This window comes from Schistocerca piceifrons, chromosome 2 (genome assembly GCF_021461385.2).
Source record: "Schistocerca piceifrons isolate TAMUIC-IGC-003096 chromosome 2, iqSchPice1.1, whole genome shotgun sequence".
NCBI lineage: Eukaryota > Metazoa > Arthropoda > Insecta > Orthoptera > Acrididae > Schistocerca > Schistocerca piceifrons.
In genome coordinates this window covers 743,520,039-743,545,678 of record NC_060139.1, presented here as the reverse complement: position 1 = coordinate 743,545,678, position 25,640 = coordinate 743,520,039, and the positions used below count along the sequence as shown (strand labels likewise).

Sequence of the window (25,640 nt, the reverse complement as noted above, 5' to 3'; positions counted from 1 at the left end):
CGTCACCATGCAATATGGAAGTAAGTACTAGCAGACAATAAAACAAAATTGTTATTAATTACAATGTTACAACTTTTAACAAGGAGTATTTGGTTGCAGAGAGCCTGAAGACGGCATTAATGCCGATGTAGGCCTACTGCTAATGTAAAATGTCTAGCAGTTAACAATTATAGCAGCATTCTGATATATTTCCGTCTTTTATTTTATCACCTATATATGTGTTATATAAACTTGGAAAAGACCTTGGACAGTGAGGTTTGGGACAGACTCATAAGCTTGCAACTATAATCAGGGAAAATAGAGTGATATGGAAAACCAGACGCCTTATGATATCATTATATTTACATCGAAAGGTGTCACTAAAAGTGAGAGAAGAACGTTCCAACTGGATAGAACTAGGAAAAGGAGTAAGACAAGACTGCTGTCTGTCTCCTACACTTTTCAGTCTGTACTTAGAAAATATGATTAACTATTGCCCACCAGACGACTAGGGGGAAATAATTGGAGGAAGAACAATATGGTGTTTGAGGTTTGCAGACGATATGGTCTTCCTAGCAACAGATAAACAACAGTTACAGATTATACTGGATACCTCTGAAGCTAAAGGAAAGGAAAAAAAAGTAATGGCACTAGGAGGAAATAAAAAGGTGAAGATAATACTGAATGGAGAAGTATTAGAACATGTGCAAAGGCTTAAATACCTGGGAAGCTGGATAGAAAGCGACTGGATGAGCAACACAGAAATTAAAACAAGGAAAGAAATGACGAAAGAGACGTTTTATAAGAAAAGGAGAATTTTCTACAGCAATGTGGACAATGATTTGTGGAAAATGCTAATAAAATGTTTTGTATGGAGTTACCTTTTGTATAATGCTGAAGCGTGGCCAGTGAGGAAGAAAGAAGAGCAAGGCTGGAGGCTTTTGAGATGTGGACATGGCGGAAGATGGAAATAGTAAGTTGGACGGATGGAGTGAAAAATGAAGGGGTACTGAGAGGAGTGGATGTAATAAAAAGAAGGAAACGAAACTACATTGGACATATATTAAAAAAGAATGAGGGGGCTTATGAAAACGGTCTTATGAGAGTATGTGAATTGAAAGAGGAGACAAGGGAGGAAGAAATTTCAGATCTTGGATGATGTGATGGACGGCAGCAGACACAGCAACACTAAGAAGGAAGCAACGGATTGCGGGAAATGGAGACGCAAAGGACATCATAATATGGCAGTAAAATGGTTATGAGCGCAATTGTTTCGTAGCGGATCTTTTGCTTATGCGCAATATGTTACATTTATTTACGCTTCGAGTCAACTGCCAGTCTCTACAGCTGTCATCAATCCTCTATAGTTCCTTTTGCTAATCGTTATTGTTTTCTGGCGTTGCTATCTTCTGACAGACAATCGCATCATCTGCAGACAACCTTAAAGAGATACCGAAACATTCCGCTAGATGATTTACATGCATTGTAAACAGCAATGGTCCTATCTCATTTCCCTGGAATTCCTGAAAACGGGACTAGCCTGCGCTTTTTTCCAGGCACCAGGCACACTTCGGTGTTCCAGCGACCTAAGATAAACTGCTGCTAGAAGAGTATATAGTTCTTTCACATAATCTCTGTAGAAACTTACTGATATCTCATCTAGCCCTGATACCTTTTCACTGAATTAAGTTGTGGACCACTGTGGCGGGTTTGGAGCAAGGCTACTAGTGGTCAGGAAAGGCTGCAGTTCACCATCCTCGGCGCGGTTGCAAGCGGCTTGGTGGGTTAGCACCAGGAGATGGTCGACGTGTCATCATGTAAACTGTGTTTACAGATAATATTCCACTGTAGCCAGAATGCATCAGTTGTGGTGCCAGGTGGTGGACAACGCCCCAAAGGCGCAGGTCGGACGACGTGCTTGGGTCAGCAAGCGGCCCTCTGGGATGGCTAGCACCAGCTTCCCCATGGACAGCAGGCGGCTTGGCCAGCACTCTACACACGTGGCGCTGACTCAGGAACCAAGTAGGGCGGGTAGCGGCAGCTGGAGTAGCACCTGTGCCAGATGGAGGCAGCAGCGGCTCACAGTGGTGATGTGTGCCAGCACAGGGAGTCGATCAGCAACAGAGTTCGCCGCATATGGCGACCAAACACAGTGAATTCTGTCTGCATAGACGATAGCAGCTATGAGGCTAGGTGCTCAGTGCATGAACCATGGTCCCCCAAATGGAGGTGGCAAGTAGCAAATGGCAGTTAGTCATAAGGTAGCCCACCAGCTGGAAGGCGGCAAGTCTGCAGCAGTTGGACTTAGTGTGGATAGCAGACCCATGGCTAGTGAAGTCAGCGCCTAGCGATGGAATCGTCTTGAGCCACTTCCAGTCTTAGGTTGCCATAGAACTCCCCTCGTAGCTGGCTGCTGCCAGTGACTGAAAACTACATGTGTACAGTAATAAACAACTGTATGACTTTGGTCCACTAATGTTTCTGAAGTGTGCCACACCTCTCTTACAAGCTATAACAGAACCAAGGCGCCTTGTGTGGTTATAGGTCAGTTATGACGTTATGACTCCAGTGTTTCCTTTGTGTCTGCAATTTCACAGCTGTGGCTGTGCTAAGTGGTGTAGGAGATTCTCTTTTCATATGCCCTTGATGATAAGCCTGTAATAACTCAAATAAGGTTTCTTTCGCAAGAACACCTACCGAACCCTTGATGCCAGGGTTTCATATGTCATGACTTCTGTGGCATCTCCTGTGAAGTTGGTCACAGGGATCAGCTACTACATCAGGAGCAACGTGCCTCCTTCGTTCGATGATATACTCCACTGGATCGTAGATTAACAATAGCTCTTCAAGAAAATCTTGACAACACATCTCACAGTTTGAAATACATATACAACACTTTTTGATTTTTCTTATACGAATCACAAGGTCATTGGCTGTTTACCTACTAATCGTTATTTTCTAAGGCTGACCGTATCAAGTGACACCTGCAGCACTGTGAGTTTGTGTGTGTGTGTTTCCTGTACTAAGCAGAGTTAGAACCACTGAGACAAATGCCACTGCAACTTCGTGACGTTGATCATGACAGTATTGCATCTGTTCCGCAGTAATGCACCTTTCTTGAATTACTACTGACTCACTGAAGCCCCTCGTTTTCCAGTCTCTACAATGAATCACCATATCCTAATTATGTGGAACAAACTAATAAAACAGTAGTGCAAAGTTCTTTCCCCTTCAGACATTCCCCTACAAAATCATCCTGAACAACATATCGTCCTATTCAATTTATCTCTTATGCCTGTTTGTTTGGTAACTTCTTAACTCGCTGTCTTGATACATACGTCGGTACTCTGCTTTTACAGCAGAAGTTTACCTCACGTTTTCCTAGGAAATTCATCCATAAAATTAAGCTGATTCTTAACTACTACCAGTGCCCACTACGGCAGTTTCGCTTATTTCCCATACTATAATGCTGATTATGGTCTGACTCCATTCCACAGTGCTACGCTTCCTAGTGGTTCGAACTGAGTCTTAAAGACGTTGGTCGCTGTTGGCTCGTCGGATGAGCCTTCCACCAGTACGTCATTTACAACAGCTTCCCCAGTTGGAATAACGCACCGCCGAGTGCCACTGCATGCTGCCAAAGATCAGTTTTTGCATGACGTTTCCTTTTACCCACTATAAACATTACATTTCAAATATCACAAATTTTACGAACTTCCTAACCCTTAGGTATACCTTCCTGAAAGAATTTAGCTTTGTTGGACCGATCACTTGTATTACAAGCACTTTTTCTTTCCTTTCCTCCTCCCCGCACACAGCGATTGCTGCGATGAACCTGGTGCAATATTCACCTTTAAATGTGATGTACCACCTCATTATCACAATATTTGCAACATAAGTAACATCATCACAGCCTCATGTGCATCCTACGCAGTAGCTACAACAAAATTGTCTGCATATATACTCTGGACGTATTTGCATGTGCAGAGGGGTCCAGGAAAATAGTCAGTACCAATGAAACAATATGACATGTCGTTACAATTCTTGCAAGGGGTAATGTTATTTTATGTGTTCAACGTGACCCTCATTAGCAGCCAAAAAAGTCGATGCCGCTGAGCTTTTGACCGAATTACGGCCGTCTTCTGGTGTGATAGTCGCGCAAGACGCCTCGATGGTTTCTCGTAGCTCGTTCAGTGTAGCTGTCTTCGTTCATAAACTTCATTTTTTAAGTTCCCCCATTGGTAGAAGTCAAGAGTTGTAAGGTCTGGAGACCGTGGTGGGTACTCAACAGCTCCTCTTCACTGCGTGAAATAACAGTAGAAATAAATGTGGGACGAACAACGAATCTATCCGCTAGGGCAGCGCGGCGAAATTTGGAGTGAGTGGGCCATGGCAGCAGACAACCGACGCGAGAGCCCTTGCTAACAGCATGGCATCGCCTGCAGCGCCTCTCCTGGGTTCGTCACCATATCGGTTGGATCCTAGACGACTGGAAAACCGTCGCCTGATCAGATGATTCCCAGTTTCAGCTGATAAGAGCTGGTGGTTGGGTTCGAGTGTGGGGCAGACCACACGAAGCTATGGATCCATGTCGTCAACAAGTCACTGTGCGAGCTGATGATGGGTCCATAATGGCGTGGACTATGTTCACTTGGAATGGACTGGATCCTCTGATACAACTGAGCCGATCGTTGACTTACTTGGAGACCATTTGCAGGACCATGGACTTCATATTCCCGAACAACAGCGTCATGTCACCGGTCCATAGTTATTCATGACTGGTTTGAAAAACGTTCAGGACATTTGAAGTGAATCATTTAGCTACCCAGATCGTCCGACATGAATCCCATCGAACATTTATGGGACGTAATAGAGAGATTAGTTAATCCACCAAGTCCAGCACCGGCAATGCTGTGGCAATATCTACAAGAGACTTCCAGCGACTTGTTGACTCCATGCCACGTCGAGTTGCTACACTACACTGGGCGAAAGGAGGTCCGACACGATATTAGCACGTATCCCATGACTTTTACAACCTCAATGTATACGTCGTACAATGATATATTCGTGCAGGGTACATTCGGCGGCGTATGTGGACACTGCCTGCAAAATATGTTGCGAGCAGAATTAGTAGCAAAAAAGCAATAAATTTCGAAGTCGTGCAATGCATGACATAAGCACTGAGATTCGTGAAAAACTGCGGAATTTTCACGAGTCTCAGTGTTTATCTCCTGAAATATGGTAGGTGGGTGGTTCTTACCTCCTCAGCGATTGCTGCTTGACAGTAAGGGATATGTGCACACAAGTTTCGTTGAAATCGGTCCATTGGTTTAGGAGGAGATGTGGAAAACACACACACATTTTTATAATGTGTATGCGAATGCTTCGAGATTTCTGTTTTCCTGACTGTCAGAATCTTCACCCATTGCCAAGTAAACCATAAGAGTGTGAATTCGAAGAAATGTGTTACTCCCTTAATTTATGTATGCCAATATATGTTAACCAAAAAACATTTATCCCATACGAGAAGTGAGCGAAGGGGCATGAAAAAAGATATAGATCAGAGAATAAGTAAATATTCCGAAATCGACGTTCATCATTTCTGGAACTTTTTAATTCAGAGAAAAAATATACTTCGTGTAATTATACCGTTTCCTCTGTTTACAGGGAGTCTACCACATCCACCGGTTTATGCTAAGAAGAATCACTCTAGAAAAATTCGTCGCGTTTCCTTACGGGAAGTACAAATTGTATTTCAAGGGACTGAAGGACGGCGAAAGATTAGCCTGTGCACAGGCACTTACTTCTGTCTACGAAGTTGAAAATTCCCAAGGTGAGGAACTGCTTCCTATTTAACTCTTGTTATCTACTACTTATATCTGTGCAAAGCATTAACTTCCACAGCCGAGGGTGTTCATGATCTTTAGAAAGGTGCAGACACCAATTAGGAATAGCGCTGATGGAATAAATTAAACTTACAAGCATATGGTTGGCAATGGAAGAAGAACTGCTTGCTTATAGTTACCGATCACTAGACTGTGCACTTTTGGCAATGATTAAGCCTCTAACTTGTCCACACTGTCTCAAGAAAAGAGAGCATTATTGGTGTCTGTTTTCTCTTGGTCTACATTATTATACGTCTTAGCTAGCAATATACTAAATAAGCGGTATATCTGAAGACTGAAAACAATTTATGTTAGTGCATACATGCATGCAGATGATAACTGATCATAACATCACGTCATAGTAATGGGCAGCAAATACAAACACAAACCCATAAAGATTTTTAGTAATATTCTTCTAAGCTATTCAGGTAAAAAAAGAAGAGGGAAGTATAGTTGCAAATATACTTATTTTTATTCCATCAATTTTCGGGTGTGCAGCCGCAAGAATTCTCCTTCATCTTCTAATATGAAGAGACACATACTTATTTTTATTGCGACTTTATCTTCTGCTATATGACGGCTTCCATAAGGTACAGATTAATCTTTAAGTAGAAGCTACAGTATCGACTGACAGACACTGTATGATATGGTACAGAAGCCCTCTACTGGTAATCTCATCGGTGAGCTCAGCCCGCCCCGTAGTGCTGTTTGAGAATTGCAGTCAGCGCACGACACTATTTCAAGGTTTCCACTTGCTCTCATTGTCTTGAAAGACACAAACATGACATTATGGGATACAAGCAGCCATCACAGTCATCTGCACTTATACAGATGCAAATAAGTAACAACACTCAACCTTCACCAAACTAAATGGATGTTGTGTGAAGAAATACGACACTTCTTTATCAGGTATACAAATACATGGTTTCGGCCGATATGCACTGATAAAACTCTTTCGAGCTTCCAGCCGCATCAAGTGATTTAGAGTGCACGAGCCTTCGGCCGACTACTCCTCGGTCATTGTCAAGTGGTGACAGTCAGTTCGTTGCTGCTACCGTTCGTATACAACCGAGGGCCACGAGAAAGACAGGCCGCGGCGCGTACGTCACGAAGGTAGTCCTGCGCTCGCTCGCTCGCTCAAATAAGCAGACAAACTACGTTTCTACACCTGTAAACTCATAACTAGGCGTGTCCGTACAAACTAAAACTGAATCTTCTACTGGAATCCGCTATTATGGAATCTTATTGCTATTAGTCCTATAATGATGGGAAGTCCATGCGCCTACTTATAATTTGTTACGGCTGCACTGGCGTACAATAAAATAAAATCATGCTAAAATGGATATCAGTTGCATAAGGCACTACTTCCAGCATGTAATGAGAACTGTTAAGCAGAAGAAACTAAATGCTATGAACACGCCGTTATACCATTTATATCGATTAAATTAAATTAAATTTTGCTGTAGTACTGTTAATCAGCAAGACTTCACAATAGCATATTCCAGTGGAAGATGCAATTCTCGTTAGTACTTACACTCCCAGCTGCGAGTTAACAGGTTTAGGAACGCATTTTGTCTGCTGAGCTGAGAGAGCGAGCGAGTTCAGGACTACCTTCGCGACGTACGCGCCACGGCCTGTATTTCTCGTGGCCCTCGGTATACAACCCAGTGAGGTCACTGGGATTCACTTCAACGCCATGTGAGGCAATGTTTTCGTAGCGCATCCGATGTGCCGATTGCCAGGCCGTGCTTAGTTACAGGCCACTTTAACTGAAGCTCTTCTCACAGATTTTTAAAAATGGTTCAAATGGCCCTGACCACGATGGCTCTTAACATCTGAGGTCATCAGCCCCCTAGAACTTAGAACTACTTAAACCTAACTGACCTACGGACATCACCCACATCCGTGCCCGAGACAGGATTCGAACCTGCGACCGTAGCAGTAGCGCTGTTCCGGACTGAAGCGACTAGAACCGCTCGCCCACCTCGGCCGGCTCACAGATTTTTATCTCGATCGTTTCTTTTATTACGCTATCCCGTAATCTATTAGGCCGTGTAATGACAAACGTTGTCGAATGCTGTACGGTGTCCAATTGCTAGAGCATGCTCTGCTACCGCTGACTTCTTAGGGTGCCGACGGCGAAAGCATCTCTCGTTCTCTACACGGCGTTGTTCGTAAGTACACACAGTCTATCTATCATAACACTGTCCACACCAACATGGTATCTTATATAGCCTTGGTGTTCAGACGCCTACGACGTCTATAATAGGCTTCGTGAGTTAATGAATTTTTGACAAACTGCCTATTGGCTTCTGTCTCGGGTTCTTCGGCCGACGTTCATCTAAGGATTTTTCTGACGTTTCGCCAGTACGAGTGCCTGGCATTGTCAAACCTTCACCCTCCATTGCCGGTGGTGAACTGAAGCCGAGCTCGCGGCCGCAGACTATATGTACCTGGTGCGCCAACGTCCGAGGGCTTCTCCGCGGTCATTTAAGGTGCGGTTCTCCTCTTACTACTTGCGACGGTCGTTCGCTGCAGTACGGGAAGCCAGGATCCGTTTACCTTAAGGCTATCCTCTTTCTTGTTGAAACTGTTCGCCTGTTTTTGTATTTCTACAGCTTCTCTGAACAAGCGCGTGTGATAGTGCTTCTCTACAGCCAGAACTTCCGTGTCGGCGAATTTTATTACGTGGTCGGTCTCATTCAGTGCGTGCTATGCCACGGCCGATTTCTCCACCTGCCCCAACCTGCAATGTCGCTTATGCTCTTTGATCCTGGTGTTAAATGATCGTCCAGTCATTCCGACATAACTTTTCCGCATGTGCTGGGTATACGGTATATTCCCGACATTGCAAGTGGGTCTCTTTTCTCCTTCGCCGATCTAAGACACTCTTTGATCTTCCTTGTCGTTTGAAAATCGTCTTTACCCCATGTTTGCGCAATATACGGCCGATTCTGTCCGTTACACTGGGAATGTATGGCAGAAAGGCCGTACCCGACATTTCTTTTTCTGGTTCCTTACTTCGCCGAGTGTTTGGCTCTGTTACATTTCTAATGTAATTTGTGGAGTACCCCATTGCTCCTCAGAACAGTTTCCAGGTGTTGCATTTCTCCTTTGAGGTGTTGCGGCTCAAATATTCGTCCTGTTCTCGTTACGAGCGTACTAATCATGCCTCTTTTCTGGCTCGGGTGGTGGTTTGACAGTTTGTGCAGGTATCGGTCCGTGTGTGTCGGTTTTCGATACACGCTGTGTCCCAGGTTTTCGTCGTCCCTTGTGACCAGCACATCTAGAAATGGCAGTTTCTTGTCCTTTTCTACTTCCATGGTAAATGTTATGTTGGCATGGAGGCTGTTCAAGTGTCTTAGGAAGTCACCAAGCTGTTCTTCACCATGGCTCCACACCACGAAAGTATCATCGACGTACCTGTACCACACCTTAGGTTTGCAAGTCGCCGAGTCCAGTGCCTGTGCTTCGAATTGTTCCATGAAGATGTTGGCCACAACTGGACTGAGAGGACTACCCATGGCGACGCCTTCCAGCTGCTCGTAGAAATCGCCATTCCACGTGAAATGGCTCGTGGTGAGACATGCATGGAAGAGCTTTTTGATGTCTTGCGGGAACATGGAACCGATGTGCTCCAGAGCGTCACTGAGTGGCACTTTCGTAAATAACGAAACAACATCAAAGCTGACCAGGATGTCGTTTGGTGCAAGTTTCAGTTTCTTCAGCTTCTCAATGAAATGTCCTGAGTCCTTAATGTATGTGTCGGTCTTCCCCACGTGTGGCTGGAGCAGAGAGGCCAAGTGTTTTGCCAGTTTATACGTTGGTGAGCCAGGAGCGCTAACGATCGGTCTCAGTGGAACGTTGTTCTTATGGATCTTGGGTAATCCATACAGCCGAGGTGGTAGGGCTTCTGTGTTGCGCAGGTTTCTCTGTATGTCCGCCGGCAGAGAAGACGCCTTGATTAATCGATTCGTATTCCGTGTGATACGCTGCGTCGGATCAGTGCTTAGTTTTCGGTATGTCGACGGATATAATAGGTCTCGGATCTTTTGCACATAATCTTCGGTCTTCATTACGACGGTCGCATTCCCCTTATCGGCAGGCAGTACCAATCTACTCTTGTCGGCGTTGAGATTCTTAATGGCTTGTGCCTATTCTTTCTTCAGGTTGCAAGCTGGTGGTTTTGCACGGGGGAGTATCCTGGCTGTTTCAGTGCGTATTTCCTCTGCTCTTTCACAAGGGAGGGTCCGAATGGCTGCTTCGGTGTTGGAAATGATGTCCTCCATAGGTATAGTTCTCGGGATGATAGCGAAATTCCCTCCTTTTTGAAGAACAGGCACTTCCTCTTCGGTCAATTGTCGTTCAGTGAGGTTCACCACTGTGTGTGACATATCGGGAATCGCCTTGTCGGTCTGCTTTCGGCATCTTTCAAACTTTTCCTTCTGCCGCTCGGTGCAGCGCTCGAGTTCGTTCTGCATGCTCCTGTGAGTGATGCTGTCGATCTTGTCCCAGTCGTACCGATGCATTATGTAAAATTAGTTGATTGAAAATGTCCAGAAGTTCCTGATCTGTTCTTGCCATGTCTCACGGAAGTTCTGGCTGTAGAGAAGCACTATCACACGCGCTTGTTCAGAGAAGCTGTATAAATACAAAAACAGGAGAACAGTTTCAACAAGAAAGAGGAAAGCCTTAAGGTAAACGGATCCTGGCTTCCCGTACTGTAGCGAACGACCGTCGCAGGTAGCAAGAGGAGAACCGCACCTTAAATGACCGCGGAGAAGCCCTCGGACGTTGGCGCACCAGGTACATATAGTCTGCGGCCGCGAGCTCGGCTCCAGTTCACCACCGGCAATGGAGGGTGAAGGTTTGACAGTGCCAGCCACTCGTGCTGGCGAAACGTCAGAAAAATCCTTAGATGAACGTCGGCCGGAGAACCCGAGATATAAGCCAATAGGCAGTTTGTCAACAAGTGGCCACGAAAGCCTTAACAATTTTGTAACGAATTTTTGCTAAACGCCGGCCGCTGTGGCCGCTCGGTTCTAGGAGCTTCAGTCTGGAACCGCTCTGCTGCTGCGGTCGCAGGTTCGAATCCTGCCTCGGGCATGGATGTGTGTGATGTCCTTAGGTTAGTTAGGTTTAAGTAGTTCTAAGTTCTAGGGGACTGATGACCTCAGATGTTAAGTCCCATAGCGCCTTGAGCCATTTGAACCTTCTTGCTAAACTCCTGAAGACCGAATTGATTTTATACCTCTTTAACAGCCAACTAATCTTTTCTGTTTCTGAGCTATAGAACGGAAACACTTCAATCTTCTGGGAGTCCTCCTCGGAGTTCATATTGGTTCAAATGCCTCTAAGCACTCTGGGACTTAACATCTGTGGTCATCAGTCCCCTAGACTTAGAACTACTTAAACCTAACTAACCTAAGGACATCACACACATCCATGCCCTCGGTAGGAATCGTACCTGCGACCGTAGCGGTACGTGTTTTCAGAAAGACGTGCAACGATACCAACGGTCAGCGGTAACTACTGATGCTAGCAGTCCAGCAGAGGGCCAGTGCACAGCCTGTTATACCACTCGTCTCCACAGGGGTTTTGTTGCACACCGTTTCTTTATGCCCTTACGTACACGATTAACGATTATTAATTTCGCCTATGAGGTCAGTCAGTGAAATACTGATATATAAGAGCAAACTGAGCAATGAAATCGGTAATTATATCGTTACTTTATCATAGAAAATTGCTTTACTATCAACGATGGTCTTACACACAATGGTCAAATAGAATCTAAAATAGTTTTAGCTGGCAATAAACACATCAGTACATCACAGTCACTGCAAATTCCTGGAGCGACTTTGTATCAGTTCTGGACGTCTGGGATGTCGCATTGTCCTGCTGGATTAGCCCAAGTCCGTCGGAAAGCACAATGGACATGAATTGATCCAGGTGATCAGACAAGATGCTTACGTATGTATCACCTGTCGGAGTCGTGTCAGGGGTCCCATATCACGCCAACTGCACACGCCCTTCACTAGTACAGAGCCTGCACCAGCTTGAACAGTCCCCTGCTGACATGCAGGGACCATGGATTTATAAGGTTGTCTCCATGTCCGCTCGATACAATTTGAAACGACCAGGCAACGTGTTTCCAATCATCAACAGTCCATTGTTGGTGTTGACAGGCCCAGTCGAGTCGTGCAATCATCGAGGGAACACGAGTGGGCCTTCGGCTCCGAAAGCCCATATCGATGATGTTTCGTTGAATGGTTCGCACGCTGACACTTGATGATGGTCCAGCATTGCGGAAGTGTTGCACTTCTGTCGCATTGAACGATTCTCGACAGTCGTCGTTGGTTCCGTTCTTGCAGGATCTTTTTCCGGCCGCAGTGACGTCGGAGATTTGATGTTTTAACGGATTCCTGATATTCATGATACACTCGAGGAATGGTCGTACGGGAAAATCCCCACTTCGTCGCTACCTCGGAGATACTGTGTCCCATCGCTGGTGCGCCGAGTATAACACTATGTTTAAACTCATTTAAATCTCGATAACCTGGCATTGTAGCAGCAGTAACCGAGCTAATAACTGCAGCAGACTATTGTTTTATATATGCGTTGCCGACCGCAGCGCCGTATTCTGCCTGTTTACATATCTCTGTATTTGAATACCCATGCCTATACCAGTTTCTTTGGCGCTTCAGTGTACCTCGGAAATAAAACACGTGGGGCCCCAGGCCGTTCGAGCCCACCTTACCCACACGGATCCCAAGATACAAAAGACCACGATCTCTGTCTTGCGTCTCTGTCCTGCGTTTTGTCACGTGACACACTTCTCTAGTCAAATTTACATCCATATAGCTGACCGTCTTTCTGTTACAAACACTTTTTACAATACACAAATACTTAAACCAAATACATTACACAGTTCTGGCACACTTATTCTGTCACATACTATTATATTTTCTTATTACAATTATTTTAATTTTAATATATTGCACGAACCGCAATAACAATCGCTCATCAAAACAACTACTTAATTCTTTCTTGCCCATTTTGCATTATGTTATTCAAATCCTTCTACAATTACTAATACATAAAATTATTATTGAATGAGTAGAGACAGTGAAATATCGGTACAAATTACCCATGCAGGCTCATAGCTTTATGTACTTGTGAATGGCTCTTGTTTAGATACACAGTTTCACCTGTTATGTTACAGATGGCTTGCAAAATCTGGCGACTGTTGTAGCCATTTTCCTTGAAGATTTTCCGGAAGTGGTCAGTTACGGGACAAAAGAAACGACTGAAATTAAACGTTTGAAATTAAAACTTGTGACAACACCTTCAATAAAGACGACAGCCTGCAGCTAAACGCGGCTTGGGACGCGGCCATCGGAAGGCTGAAACGTGCGCGGCGGGTGCACAACGAACACATTAACTTATATGGCGCTGGAGCGAACACCAATAACTTCATTGGAGGCAGCGCTGCTGTATAGGAACGGTAGCAGCAACCAACGGACAGTCATCACTTAACAATGGCCGAGGAGTACTCGGTCGAAATCTCGTAAATTTTACACCACTTAACGTGACTGGAAGCTCGAGAGAACTTTCTCCTATTAGGTTTTTTATCCTATTTATCACGATTTTCCGTCCAATAGTACCAACTGTGTTTTAAAACTTTATGTTGAAAATTACACAGACGATGGAGATGCTAAACTGAGTGTCTTGAGGGTAAGAAGCCAGTGAACTGAAATGAATATTTCAGGCAGCACAAGGTCTCGAACAGATAATGAGTATGCAGTGCGTGTTTTCAATCTGTTTATGTTTCTGCATCAAAAATGGTGGCATGTACTTGAGAAACAAGCCGCACTCACCCATAATGTGTGCTCAGTGCGGAGTTTTCGCATATGGTTCCACGAAGTCCTTCTTGTATGAACCTACAACAGAATATGGAGAAGCAACAGTTGGTTGGGTTTCAGTTACCAACTGTACACAGTACAACAAACAGCAGGGAATTTGGGAGGGTGTAGCGAAACTTTATGTGCTGCAATTTGAGCGTTGATATTGGATTTCAGTAGTATGAACTGTTGTTGGGGGTGTGCGTTGTTGCTATAACGAGTGAGTTGTAAAAAAAAAAAAAAAATGTATCCATTTCCACCCATTAGTTCCCGATCTCAAAGTTTTCAGTTGAGAACCCGCAACCATCTGAATGTTTTTGACCCTAAATATTTGAAACACCATCTACAGCTGAGTACGTGTGCTTTTAGTGGCACAGTACGTAGTAGGAACATGAAGAAAAGAAGTTGTTGAGAAGTGTATACTGGTGGTTTTATAAAACGAGCTCTTAGAATATGTTGTCGCTTCGTAGGTAAGTACACTACGCAACACAATTAAAGCGTTATCTTTTCTGAACCCTGTAATTATCTCCCACTGCGACGGAGAAGATTAAAATTTGACTCGAAGGTGCCTACAATTTCCCTCTATAATGGTGCAAAAGCGTGGCACCCTGTCACTTCACTCACGGTCTCGACAACGCTTCAGGCAGGAAGAAAAAGACCAGAGCTCAGTATCGACGTCGAAAGGCCTCGGGTGGGGGGTGGGGGGGATTGGCGCCTCGATCAAACTACTCTTTCCCTTGGAGAGTTGATTCCCATACATTTTGCCGTCGGAAACGACATTTCGAGTGCGATGAGCAACAGAACGATGGTCTTGGCAACCTTTGATACTGCCGATACTCCCTGGACAATTCAGCCCATCTCTAAGGATATCGTGGGCCTGCAAATTAACTGAACGTGATCGTATCCCTTTGAAGAGTAACTGTACTGCAATTCGTGTTCTGGTATACAAGGTCGAATCAGCGCGGACCATTCAAAACCATTCGACGAAATCTGAATGTCATCCAAAGCATGGAAGTGTGTTTATGATTTTTCAGCCCTTCTGTTTCGTGCCCTCTCGTGGCGTGATCAATAGGGGATGCGACATTGACACATGCGTGAATACAACAGTAAAAGGGTCCGCTCTAAGTCCCCCCCCCCCTCACTACTTTGGTAACACCTTCGCTGTCACCCGCGCACCCTTCAAAATGGTTTAAATGGCACTAAGCACTATGGGACTTAACATCTGACGTCATCAGTCCCCTAAACTTAGAACTACGTAAACCTAACCAACCTAAGGACATCAAACACATCCGTGCCCGAGGCAGGATTCGAACCTGTGACCGTAGCAGCAGCGCGGTTCCGGACTGAAGCGCCTAGAACCGCTCGGTCACAGCGGCCGGCCGCGCACCCTTGGTGTACCGAGACAGCCAGTCACTGATTATACTAAGAAGCAGTGTGACCGGCAAACATTTCAACACCCTTGAGCTTAGCGGCGCTGTGGCCGCATGTGATATGTAATCAGTGACTGGCTGTCCCTGTAGAGGTATTTTTAAAGTGCTCAGCAAAAGTGGAAGAGTGGCAGCGAGGGGACCTTTGCTGTTTTATTCATGCATATGTCAATATCACACCCCATCTCCCCTCTTCTCTACCCCCCCCCCCCCCCGCCCCCCATCCCTCATTGCGCCTTAGGAGGCCTTAAAAAGCATAAAAACCCTTTGCACCGTCGAATGATGTTCGAATTGTGTCGAATGCTTATGAACGGTCCCTAGTGGGTCCATTCTGTGTACCAGAGAAAAAATTGCGGTCGCGGTACACTCCAAATGGGTGCGGTCACTGTCAGTGCGGTTGCAGGCCCACGATGTCCTTAGAGAAGGGCTGAATGGTCCGTGGGGTCTCAGCAGTGTCGAAGGTTGCCAAGAACGTCGTCCGGTTTCTCAGTGGAGTGCGGGCTGTCGTTTTCGACCACGAAATGCGTGGAAATCAACTCCCCATGGGTAGGTGTGCTTTCATTGAAAGCCTTTATGCTCCTCCCTGAGACCTTTTCTTATCGATATCGAGCGGCTCTGTGTCTGAAACGTTTCCGTCGTCCACCCACAAGAAAAACTCGTGATTTCAACACTGAGCGACACGGTTCTGACCCCTATCCCAGAGGCGTCAAAAGAAAGGCAAAGTGTCGGTAAGACGGGGCGTGGCGACGTTCCCATCTTGTAGTACTCTGCAGTGACGTTTACAGAATTTTGGGGAAATTTGCTGCCAATGTGACATCATTAACCCACCTTACGCCTCACATGAACTTCCGAACTCTGGATTCTTCTTTTTCCCATTCGCTGTTTGAAACGTTGCCGATCCCGAGGGTGCCGTCGCATGACGCCAAGATTTTGTACAATTTCAGAGGACTGTTGTAGGCACCTTTGAGCCAAATTTCAAACTTCTGTGTCGCAATGAGGGGCAAGTGCGGAATTCAGAAAAAGGGGTTTTTAACTGTGTTGTGTAGTTATTACGGGTTGAATAAAAAAGATTTATACTATTTCTCAGGACTATATCTTCTGAGAGAGCGAAGGCCTGGGTGACTAGAGAGACCATTCTAACTTACGCATCGAAACTAGATGTTTATCTTCACGTCAGTTGGGGTATTTTTGTTGCAGCTACAGTTGCAGCACAAGAATATTGAAACATCACAAACACAACACATTACTATATCCAGTATGGTTTGGGAAAACCGTTGGCATTCGAAACAGCTTCTATTCACTTCGAAATGGAAAAGTACAGGTCCTATATGATTTTCAGTATATAGTGGCAAGTTAAGGTAACGATGGTGGAGTGGATAGCGATCAGGCACTCTTCTCTCCAAAGTAGACCACAAAGGCTCAGCAGCATAATGATCTGGTGACTGTGGTGGAGACGTAAGCTGCGTTAGTTCCCCCTCGTGCTCACAAAAACAGTCTGGTCGATGCCAGCTGTGTGAGCAGGTGCCTTGTCGTCTTGGACTACAGCTTCATCGTTGGGGAACAAACATTGTGCGATGGGGTGGACCGTATCAGCCAAAATGGTCACATAAGCCTTGGCAGTAATGTGATCTGGCACAGTAGCCACGGGCGGCTATCAAATACCGAGATGTGGTTGCCCAAATCATTACCCTATTGGGACGAAAACTCGGCCAAAAGTTGGTCACAGTGTCCAACAAGACTCATCCGACCAAATGACATTTTTCCACTGCTCCACAGTCTAGATTTTGTGACTCTGGCACCACATTTTCCTGCTACGGTCATTTGTATCGCTGATGAGTGGTTTGGAAATTCCAGTTCGCTCTGCAATTCCTGCTTATGGAGCTCTGTTCACGTTGTTTTGGTGCTGACAAGGTCCGCCAAGTGCCACATTTTGTTCTGGAGTGACTTTTGCACCTGTCATCTTATTTTTCGTCACAGTCCTCTTCAATGACCGTCTGTCACGAAGACTCAAGACACACTTTCGTCTGCGTTGTGATTTAGTGGATGATATTCTTCCGATTTCCTAGTATGCAGTATATATCCTCGATACGGTGCCTCTTGAACCATTCCACTTCGACAGCTCCCGAAAGCACTCGCCACAAGAGTACCGGCAATTTTCCTATGATCGAAAACACTTAGCACTCAGAACTACACAGACACTGTTCCGACAACGACTAACACTTGCAATATATTGAGGATATCGCCGTTCTTAGTTAGATACAACCAAGCGCAACCTGCAGGCTTGGCTAGTATCCGGATTTATGCTCAGCCACTCATTCCTCGCAGTGTTTCCATGTTTTTGTCCAACTCCTGTAGTTCGCTAGTTCATTACCCAGTGTACGTGTCGTCGACGGCGTTAGCACAACAACAAAAGACATTCTGTGATCCCTATTTCAACAAGTTGAATCAGTTGTAATTGCGTAGTATTATTTTCGTCGAGAATGCGGTACTGCGCCTCCTAAAGCATTCGTGAATGGCATCGTAGCTCAAGACAGTAGTTGTCGATGTAAGGGGAAATCCAGAAGTTATACATGTGTGCGTGTTTCGCGTCGACGTTTATGCTTCAAATCGATCCAACAAACAAGCCCTTCATGACGGTGATAAACTTTTTTTTGGTACGAAAAAGCATATTGTACTAGGCTGTTTAGGTTTTTATGTTGGTAACGCCACGTAGCGCTCTGTATGAAAATCACTGACTGTGCTGTGTGCAGTCTGTGGCTGGTTGGCAATGTTGGAATATTCGCTGTTGTAGTGTTGGGCAGTTGGATGGGAACAACGCGTAACGTTGCGCAGTTGGAGGTGAGCCGCCAGCAATAGTGGATGTGGGGAGAGAGATGCCAAAGTTTTCAGCGGACGATCTGGACGTGAGTCCATCAGAAAAAGGAAATTTGTTTAATTGGATGTCACAAATCTTTCATTGGCTAACTACGCCCATCATTAGTTAGTGCCTTCAGTAGTTAGAATCTTTTATTTAGCTGGCAGTATTGGCGCTCGCTGTATTGCAATAGTTCGAGTAACGAAGATTTTTGTGAGGTAAGTGATTCATGAAAGTTATAGGTTATTGTTAGTCAGGGCCATTCTTTTGTAGGGATTTTTGAAAGTCCGATGGCGTGGCGCTAAAAATATTGTGTGTCAGTTTAGTGATGATCAGAATAAGTAAATAGAAAACTGTTTGAGTATGTTGAGTTTTGCTCGGCTGTTTGAAAATCAAATAACGTAGAAGTTTACCAGCACAGCCATTCATAATTTTTTAAAGGGGATATTTCAATATGAATTATTAGCTTATTGACACTTACGACGAACGGTCAATAAGTATTGCAACATATTTATTTCTGAAAGCAGGTTGGTTTTATTCAGAATTGCAAGACAGCATATTATTCCCCACTCTCTTGCTAAAAAAAAAAAAAAACCCTACTTTTCAACATATTCTCCATTCAATGCGACAGCCTTACGCCACCTTACTGGGAAGGCTCGCGTGGTACTTCTCTTCTGGTCGACGCCGGAACCAACGTCTTTCTGCATCAACAACTTCCTCATCATCCACGTACTGCTTCCCGCGAAGTGCACCCTTCGTCGGGCCAAACAAATGGAAGTCGGAAGGTGCGAGATCCGGTCGGTAGGGTGGCTGAGGAAGAAGAGCCCACTGAAGTATTGTGAACCCCTCTCGGATGGGCAGACTTGTGTGAGGCCTTGCGCTGTCATGAGGAAGGAAAAGTTTGTTTGCATTTTTGTGGCGACGAGCACACAAAAGTCGTTTCTTCAGTTTCCTAAGGGCAGCACAATACACTTCCGAGTTGATCGTCGCACCTTGAGGGAGGAAATAAAACAAATAACCCATTCACAGTCCCAGAAGGAAGTCTCCATGACTTTACCTAATGAGCGTGCGGCTTTGAACATTTCCTTCGAAGGAGAGATGGTGTGGCGTCACTCCATGGATTGCCTTTTAGTTTCCGTTTCGAAGTGATGAACTCATATTTCAGCGTCTGTGACGATATTCGATCCAACTGGTGGACAAGTGTGTCGGCACTACCAACAGGGACGTCCAGTTGTACAGCGAGGTGTTTGGCTGTGATCCATCGAACACCTCGAGGCAGAATATCCGCACGTGCCAACATTGAAGGAGCCACAACTATATGCGGCTGGCTGGCACGCGGGAGATTGTAAGGTTTGCGAAACCTTGTTGCGACGGTGACAGACGCCTCGTCCAACGACTCGCCGTGCTTTTGTTCACTGCCAGGTCCCCGTAGACAGCCTGGAAGCGCCTATGAGCATCTGAGATGCTCTGGTTTTGCGCCAAAAGAGATTCACTGACAGTTCTGTGCTTGGAACGCACATCAGTTACGGACTGCATGTTGAAGGCTACGAATAGCGCCTCCACCAGTTGTTCATGAAATTACAGGGGCAGAAGCATGAACATTCCACGGTGACCCACATCCAATTTCACATTTTTTCAACCGAAATTAGTGGACAAAAAAATTGTTGCATTACTTATTTAACGCCCCTTGTATAATGTGTAAGATAAAGCTTAATTGTGTCTGAGAAACAGATTTTATGTTAAATGTTGATGAAAATCATTGTCCAATGTGTGATCGTGCTTTGCTCAGTAATAATATTAACAGTACCAAGAAATTTCCATTCACAATATTCCGTAGTCAAAAGTTTCGAAGAAATTAGTCACGTGTTACACTCTACCCATACTTAAATCTCATGCATTATAAGGAGCTCTTCTTAAGTCTCTCTACCAGTAGTAGAACTTAAGTTCTTAAATGTAGGTCATACATACTTGTGTGCAATGGATGTTTTCAAATTTAATTCCCTACGATTTTTTACAACCTGTAAACTGTTCTCGACCCTTAGGTTGGTGTGAACATCCCATTTCGTTGCCATTTATCGTCTTGCTGGAGGTGATCCATCCTTGCCATTCCCCGACCTTTGATAAGGACCTGTACAGTCGCTCATAGGGCAACCTGCTTCTTAACATGGTCTCCAAATCATGGTCAACCTTGGTTTCCCACATTAACAAATTACTGCCAGAGGGGAAATAAGCTAAGAGAGAGTGAAAAAATGCGAGGACCGACTGGGGATCGAACCTGTGGCCTTTGGACTGGAAGCCTCGTAATCCAATCACTGAACCACATCGTACACACTTATTTCCTTATAAATTCCATTGCCTTATGTTAACTGAATGTAAAACTTCTTTTGCTTTTTCAGGTATGCACTGTGATAATTAACACTTACTATATTTATTTCATTTCTGTTTTTGTTTGTTATTGTACGCTTTTGACTTTAAGACTGGTAACAACTTAGTTAATTAGAGAGTTAGTAGTCGAAATCTGTTCACAGTGTCGTCTGTAAAATATCAGAAAACGGCTTCTTTTCTGTATCATGACAGAACTACATGTTTAGTGTTGTAAAATTGGGAGTATTGTAGCTCAAGAAACTTAGAATTACACTATTGTAATGTACTACTCTCACTTACTTTTCTGTATTTATATTTACTTATGGCAGAATTTGTTGACTTTATATATTTATATTTCTTTTTCTTTCTTCAGGTATGGGATTCAAGCCTGCCTTCTAAAAGTATGTAATATCAGTACATTCAAACTTTGTTCTTATTATTGAGAATGTGGCCTAAATTGTACATCAGAATCTTTGTAATATTAGTTATGTGAGATATAGTACAAAATACACTTTCAGTGTACATGTCATATAATCAGTTTACATTAAAAGTCAACTTCTGTTGTTACTGTGTCATTCTTGCCGAATTTTTGGATATGTCGTTTCGATCTTCTTGCTGAGGTCTTCTTCTACGTACTGCTCATAGTAAGCACCAGGAGTCCAGAAGAATGTCTCAGTGAAAGGTTGAACATTGGATCTGAAGATTCTGCAGGAATGATGTGGTAATACTACACAAGAACATTCAACATGTTTACCATCACCACAAAAGTTTATGTTCTATACAATTTGTCCTATAAGGTGTACAAAATAACAAAATACTATGAAAGGAACGAGAATTTCAGCAATTATTAAATAAAAGCTTTAATGAGGTCACTAGTGTCGTGTTTAAAAAAGAATAATACATATTTACATGCGACTTTTGGCCAAGGAGTTACTATGATCATCACTAGAGGAAGATAAAAACACATACTTCTCCCATCTGTGGACGATTTGATGGATTTCCTGATTGAGTAACTCCATTATTTGGCTTCAAGGGAACTGATCCACTTCTCCTTTCACCTGAATGCCGTCCCACTAATACCTACTATTGACATTATTCTCTATATGAGGCAAGATTAGGAAGTCACAGGGAACAGTTTAGTTAGTTATTTGTCCCAGATAGGGGTTGGAGCGGTTTCCAGTGCACTGACCTATGGCCCTTATGTAAACAAACACCACCTGTAACTTAGAAGGTCACGCCCACCTCTCTCCCACCTCTGAGTAGCCTATTTGCGCTCTTCCTAACATAAGCAGTGACATCAGTCTCACATTTATGCAGGCGTAATTTATGAGCTTAATGTAAACAAACTGTCCACCAACGCTTTGATTGTTTATTTATTTAAGCTTCATATGCTTACCCCTCCAACCTCTTTCAAATTGCCACCGCTCTCCTCGGCTTCCCCTCTTCTCCATTCCACCAGGCCTGTTGTTTGACATCTAAATGGCACGACGGTCTGAATTACTATGATTTATGATCCAAAAATGATGTCAGACGCGTCGACATTACAGTGGATGTGAAAAATTCAAATATGTGTTATCCTATAATTTATGATCCAGTATGTTATTCCAGTTATTATATAGTATAATGTATGACACAAAATGTTATTCCATTTATCTTAGTTAACATAATTTATGACTGCTTATCAAAATATTGTTGCCTCTACATTTATTTCACTCTTATTTTAATTAGTGTAATTATGACCCAAAATTGACACCAGTCAATTTGACACTGCAGTAGTTGCACGATGTAACATACGTTACCAGTACAACGTTATTTACAATTTTGGAGTAATTTGTTGCAGTTTAGCAGATTCTCCCCCAGTACTCCAAGTATCCCCTTTTCAAGATCGTCATCCAGAGACACTTAAAATACAAGGCTTTAAATGTTTAACAATTATGTCACGGTATAATATAAACAAATGCACAGTATCCCATAGTAGTTTGTTACACTTTAGGTAATATGTTACAGTTTTAAGGAAGTTTTCTCCCAGTATTCCAAATTCACGGTTTTCTATATATTCGTTCAAACACACATATAAATACAAGACTTTTATTTTTTAACTGCCATATGATAGGATACAATGAACAGGAATGTTTATTTGACGATGCAAACACCACCCAGGTAGGATCACCACCAGCTGCATGTCATTTCGCATGCTGTCCTGAAGCACCACTACCACTACCATAGTGTGAATGGGTTGCCACAACATCTTGGCAACTGATGAGAGGTGGAATGGTTTCTGCACCACGCCCTAAGGAGGCTGCAGTTATAGTTGATAACAAACAACCATGTGAGATTTCTTATATCTTATACCTTGTAGATATTAAGAACTAATCAAAATGTGTAAATTATAACATCGCATGAGCCATATGGAGTCCCCAAATGCTCTATACGAAGATGCTTTCGATAAGCAGCTGCGTAACATAAATTTTGTGCACTACGTTGAGAATATATCCTCTCATCAATACCACATTGTATATTAATTTCCCTCATATGAGGTTTGTAATAATAATACATTACTTGGTTTGTTTCATGTCCTAACTAACATCTGCATATAGACAGAAATGGGGTAACAACCCTGAACAATAGATGTGGAAAGGGAGCCAAAGACACTGAATCTCTTAGAAAATGTAGCATAAAATCTATAGCTAAAGATATAGACTACAGGATGCCTGTCAGTGCTGTTTTAGAGTATTGCTGTATGGTATGATGTCTCTTTAGAGAGAAGGACATTGAGTTACTCCTCCACCTCCAGCTAACACAGATTCTCTTCATTACATGCTCCTTAGAGCTTGTCTCAGACAATACTATCGTCTTTACTGAAAATCACTTGCCCAACACCTGCATACCATTTTACGATATATTACGAGGGTTGTCCAGAAACTAAGTTCCGATGTGTCGCGAAGTGGAAACCATAGTGAAAACCAGAAACGTTTTGGTTCAAATGGCTCTGAGCACTATGGGACTTAACTTCTGTGGTCATCAGTCCCCTAGAACTTAGAACTACTTAAACCTAACTAACCTAAGGACATCACACACATCCATGCCCGAGGCAGGATTCGAACCTGCGACCGTAGCAGTCGCGCGGTTCCGGACTGAGCGCCTTAACCGCGAGACCACCGCGGCCGGCCCAGAAACGTTTTATTTGCAACGGTTAGGTACACCTTCCATCTACTTCTCTACATAGTCGCCGTTCCAACTTCGAGTGTTGTCGTAGTATTGTATCAACTTTTCAATATCCTCGTCATAGAAAGCGGCCGCCTGTGCTTTCAGCCAGTTATCTGCACTGGTCTGCAGCTTGTTGTCTGTGGAAACTTTTGTCTTCATAGCCAGCGGATCTTGTGAGCAGAGATGAGACTGAGGGGGAGCCAATTACGGACTGTATTGTGGGTGATCAAACACTTCTCATCGGAAACGCTGCAGGAGCGTCTTCATTGGTCCTGCAGTGTGCGGCCGAGAATTGGCATGAAGAAGGAACTGCTCGGTAGTTGTGTTACGTGGGCTGCATGACACAGGCGAAATCTCTAACCAGACACTCATATTTGGCGGGAGACGCTATACCCTACGCATCTTTACGTGCTCACTGTTCACTCAAAACTGAAAAGAGCGACGCGACGCGCTCGACGGGCATACAAGAGACACTGCCCAACACATCTGTGCAAAGCTTTACCGGATTTTCCCAGTGGTTTCCATTTCACGACCTATCGGAACTTAACGTTTTGGACAACCCTCGTACCTAAAACATACTCTTCCCAATTTTGGCAACAGTAATCCTGTCCATTATACACAATGCCTCTCTCACAGTGACTGCTACTGGGATCTGTTTAGCATTTTGCACCATCTAAATGACATCTTGACAAAACACACTCTTTGTTGTATGTTGTCTAAATCTTATATCAATTAGACATGATAAGGAAGCCAGACTGCAGAGGAATACTTAAGAACCGGTCAAACAACTGTTTTCTAAGCCACTTCTTTTGAAGATAATATTTTCATCAGCTTGGAACTAGCTTTTCCTACTATTTCTCTGATGTGGTCGCTACATTTTAGGTCAGGCTAAACGGCTACTCCTGGCTATATTACGGTTGCTGCTGTCTCCTAGGCCCTACCCTGAACCTAACACAGGTGAATTCATTTCTTAACCACATCCACATATAGTGCAGATGTATCCACCCCCAAGCTGTACCTAGACCAAACGCTGGTGGATCCACCTCCAGACGTTACCACAGATCTGATGCTGGCGAATCCAACTCTGCACATAACTTTACCGTATCCATCTCCAAACACTGTTTTTAGGTGACGCTGGTGGATCCAACTTTGGACGCTACCCATAACCAATACCATAGCCTGGGGGCCTATGTGACAAATCAACCCATACACAGAATAACGTAGCGGCACTCAGCTGTAGGGTGTCGAGTGGTTGCCTGCAGGAATGTAGGGATTCGCCATAGGTTGTCTCTGTACATGTACATTTCTTAAGCGCTCAACAAACGTGAGTAAGTGATACCAAGTGTTTTGCTGAACAGGGGTCTTAGAGAGACCCATTGATGCTTTATTCACGCATGTGTTAATGTAATAGCTCCACCCTCCCCACCCCCAAGATCACACCACGGGAGGACGTACAACAGAAGAACTGAAAAAGCATAAATAAATCAAATTTAGCTTATGTCGAATGGTTTTGAGCAGTTCCCGTAGGTTTCACCTCGTATACAAGAGTAGAAATTGTGGTCATGCTACAATACAAAGGGGTGAGATCACTTTCAGTGGGGCTGCAGCCCTACAATAACATTAGAGTAGGAGTGAATCGGGGGGGGGGGGGGGGGGATCAACAGTGTCAAAGGTTGTCAAGAACACTGTCCTGTGGCAGAATGTCTGGATGCGAATGAACGCCCCAACGGAAGGGAAGGTTTCAGTGACACGCTTTATGTACCCCCCCTGAGCCCTTTTCGTGTCATTTCTGGGAAGCGATGTGTCTGTCGCCCACCATATGGCCCGACAACCATGGCTGATGGCCGGGGGTGCCATTTCTTTTCATAGCAGGACCCTTTTGGTTGTCATCCGCGGTACCCTTACAGCACAGCGGTAGGTCTACGATGTTCTACGCCTCCTTTTGTTGCCCTTCATGGCGAGCCATCCTGGGCTTACATTTCGATAATTTAGTGCCCGTCAGCACACGGCGAGAGTTTCCACA

The 25,640-nt window shown here is 44.2% G+C and overlaps 1 protein-coding gene across 2 annotated transcripts in view; it reads left to right on the top strand.

The window, feature by feature from the left end:
* The window catches only part of LOC124777655, a 212,112-nt gene that overhangs the window by 152,207 nt on the left and 34,265 nt on the right, over positions 1 to 25,640 (top strand). Inside the window, exons 4-5 of one of the 2 annotated variants that reach the window (XM_047253135.1) lie at positions 5,647 to 5,812; positions 20,784 to 20,811. In XM_047253135.1, coding sequence (XP_047109091.1) covers positions 5,647 to 5,812; positions 20,784 to 20,809 — 192 coding nt within the window. In that variant the 3' untranslated portion in view covers positions 20,810 to 20,811. The remainder of the gene's footprint in view (positions 1 to 5,646; positions 5,813 to 20,783; positions 20,812 to 25,640) is intronic. The other variant, XM_047253136.1, reaches the window with a different exon arrangement.